The sequence below is a fragment of the Photinus pyralis genome, unplaced genomic scaffold (genome assembly GCF_008802855.1).
Source record: "Photinus pyralis isolate 1611_PpyrPB1 unplaced genomic scaffold, Ppyr1.3 Ppyr1.4_LG6, whole genome shotgun sequence".
Lineage (NCBI taxonomy): Eukaryota > Metazoa > Arthropoda > Insecta > Coleoptera > Lampyridae > Photinus > Photinus pyralis.
Genome location: NW_022170663.1, coordinates 7,443,207 through 7,446,339, shown reverse-complemented (window position 1 = coordinate 7,446,339; position 3,133 = coordinate 7,443,207). Strand labels below are relative to the sequence as shown.

General features: G+C 39.7%; 1 protein-coding gene across 1 annotated transcript; it reads left to right on the top strand.

Annotated features, from left to right (window-relative positions):
* The first annotated feature begins 1,359 nt into the window (after positions 1-1,359).
* On the top strand, positions 1,360-2,519 carry LOC116173538 (LIM domain-containing protein A-like). The gene is made up of 2 exons (XM_031491057.1): positions 1,360-1,520; positions 1,569-2,519. The coding sequence occupies exons 1-2, from the start codon at positions 1,455-1,457 to the stop codon at positions 2,517-2,519; spliced, it is 1,017 nt and encodes a 338-aa protein (XP_031346917.1). The 5' UTR covers positions 1,360-1,454.
* The last annotated feature ends 614 nt before the right edge of the window (positions 2,520-3,133 follow it).

The following is a 3,133-nucleotide window of genomic DNA, read 5'->3' as shown; positions in this document are numbered from 1 at the left end:
AGAAAGAATGGGTGTTATTGCTAGGTTTCAGTACAGTTCCCGAGGGATAGGAAATAGGTACCCCATAATCAACAATTTTAATTCAAATTGTCTAAAGACACTCAAATGCTATGTTTTTGGAAGAACATTCTGGTGTTCTTCAATTGTAATGTTTATATTCAAGGGATACAAAAATCGGCACATATTAGCAGTACCAAATTAAAGACGGAGTGAGAAAATTAATGCATTTATTAGCTGTCATTTGTGAATTATGCGCGTTTTCTTTGCTATATTATCGATCGGAATGCCTACACTACAGGCAGCCCAACATACATGCGCTGCCGATTTTTAAACTTGCGCAGGCTCAATATAACCCTGTGAGACGACTTCTTGGGAGCGAAATTGGCGGTCTTAGTATTAGGAGCACAGAAAATTAAACGCGTAAAAAAGCAACGTTTCCCAGCACTGCTCGTAAATATCGCTTCTATTATCAGTGTGCGACCTTTTCTCGTTCCTACTCTCCCGTTACTTACGGCTTCAATTTGATAACTTGATGCACACAAAACAGACAGGTGCTTTTGCTGCGCCTTTCTTAATTTAATCGCCATTTTACCCTAATTATGTTATCCCTGAATTTTATTCGACTCGATTTCTCATTTACATTTAAGCCGCTCGAAATTATGAATCCGTTCAAAACCGATATTTGGAACTCGTTTATTTATCAATCATAAACGTATGAACATTCGATTAGAATGTGCGGAATGCGTTTCGATATAGGAATGCTATTAGAATTTCCTCATAATTCATAACTGAGAGGGCTTAACTCACAAGGTTGCAGAAATGCAAGGAGCTTAAGTAACTACAATGTTAATCACGCCTAACACGATCCACATTTTGCCGGTTATAAAATGTACATAATTTTAAATTATTAAATAAAATAGGTTTCTCTGTACGGCGCGGGGCGAACTCGATCGTTCACTTCTTTTCGTTTATGTTGCCCGTACCCTTAGAAGCGCCTTCAAAGTCCGTTGAAGACGTGGTCGTGGTGCAATTTTCCACAGTATTTATTACCAAGAGCGTTGTTTGACGTTTGACCTGTGTCTAATTATCAGTGGGTTACTGTAGTGGACAGTAGTTGGACTTTCGCTCGGACCAGGCCAATTGGTGGAAGCGCATGGTCAAGAACGTCCAGTTTTTTAGGTTGAAATTCCCTTAGACCGGCCGTTCACACGAAGGATATGCGTGACAAGGGGAGATTTTCGTGTTTGAGTAATTTAGGGTTGCCATAGTCCCAATTTGAATTTTTTCTCGAGCACCAATTGAATACAAATAGAAAAAGGGTGCTCTGAATGAAAGTTTTCAATCGATCTCTATAACCGCAACACGTCTTTTGTATTTAATTTAATTTATTTCTTCCGATTGGAAGAAATTTCATTTCACCTACCGCAAAAACGGTTCAAAACGTATAAAAAGAAATGCGATGGCGAGAGCGTTTAGTATCAGATTACGTTCCACAAGAACTGCAAACAATGAAGGCTTGGGTAAGATCTTTCTAACCCCTATTTTTCCTACTCTGAGTTATTTTTTAGCTTATTCTTGGGCATATAATGTACTTGACAGTGCAAGTGCAGCTACAATCTACACAGCAAAACGTAACAAAGAGGGGTTTACAAGATCAAATCAGTTACTATACAGATCCTGCATCAGTTAGATATTTTCCGGTAGCCCCTTCCAACATACACCCTTATGCTAATCCACATCAAACTGGTGAATATCCAAAGCAAGTGGCAGTACAGCAGGTGCTCTACGACTACCCTCACGACACCTCGGATCACCTGCATGCACCAACTCAATATCACAATCATCAGCAGGTACAGGCCCCCATTGTAAGCCCTGTCCATCATCCTCATTCCGCAATTGCCGCTCCTGTTCAACATAGCGCGGTGGTACATCACGGACAGAGCTATTCTAGATTTGTGCATCCGTATCCCGCTTCACCTCCACTTGCACCTGCTCCAGGTGCTCATACTCATGTCAATCCACCGATTTACACAAGTAAAATTGTATACCACCCGCAACGGGCACATATCCACCCCACGCAAACGGCACCGGTTGTCACACAAAAGCCCTTCAGACCATCTCCTTTAATATCCACAACATACAACAAAGGTAAACCAAAACAATCCGAAGAATACACCCGTGACGAAGACGAAGACCACGAAAACTACGAAGAAGACGACGAAGAATTCAAACCGTACAAGTCGAGTAAGTATAGCGATAGCGACGATGATGAAGAGGATGGGCATTACCGCGTCCAGGAGGATGATGACGAGGATCGTTTCTCGAGAAATGTTCGGAAACCGCGCAATAAAAAACATTCCAGTAAACCGAAAACGCATTACAAGAGCTTTAAGTACACATCGTCGAATTCGAAACCGACGAAAGATATCTACGAAAGCCGGCAGACCCAAAATATTCCCGCAATTGCGCACAGACAATCGTTTCGGCAGGAAAACTGGATTGTTACCAAACAGGATTAGGTAACCATGTTTTTGTATAATAAATTTTAATATATAATTGAATAAATCAGTGTTTTTCGTACCTATTCGCTGATGATACCCTATTTTTGTGTGGGTGGTGCGATGGAATATCGGATGTATCAGCCACGTAAGTAGTTCCAAACAAAAGAGTCCAAGTATGTAAACACCGCCATTATAATTATGTATTAATGTATTGAACCAATTATGTTACATAGGTTGCATTACATTTTCAGAAAAATTACGTAGTCCAGTTAAATTAGCTTTAAAAGTGGTATAAACTGGGATGTTGTAATTTCACTCAATGAAACCAAGCGTACCTATCCTATATGTCAAAAAATCCGCTCAATCGGAAAATCATAGTCCCCCTGGCCGGAAACGCCCGGAACATATTGTTATTAACAAAAAACGAAGAAAAAATGAGAAAATGTCGTGTTTTTTCGCATTTGACTTCGAATATCTCGTTAACTATTGCTCTGAGGGAAAGAATGAATAGAAATGAACTTGTTTAGAATAAAATTTTCTATAAGATACAGTTGGTCCGGAACGCTCATTTTCAACTGTTATTGTTTTTTAGGGAAATATGTAAAAACAGTAATTTCTAAAATTAACACTTT

What these genes read in the sequence shown, in the direction of transcription:
- LOC116173538 (XM_031491057.1), top strand. Translation starts at nt 1,455, where the DNA reads ATGCGATGGCGAGAGCGTTTAGTATCAGATTACGTTCCACAAGAACTG. An exon ending in TGCAAACAATGAAGGCTTGG is followed by an intron (nt 1,521 to 1,568) that starts GTAAGATCTTTC and finishes GTTATTTTTTAG; the next exon opens with CTTATTCTTGGGCATATAAT.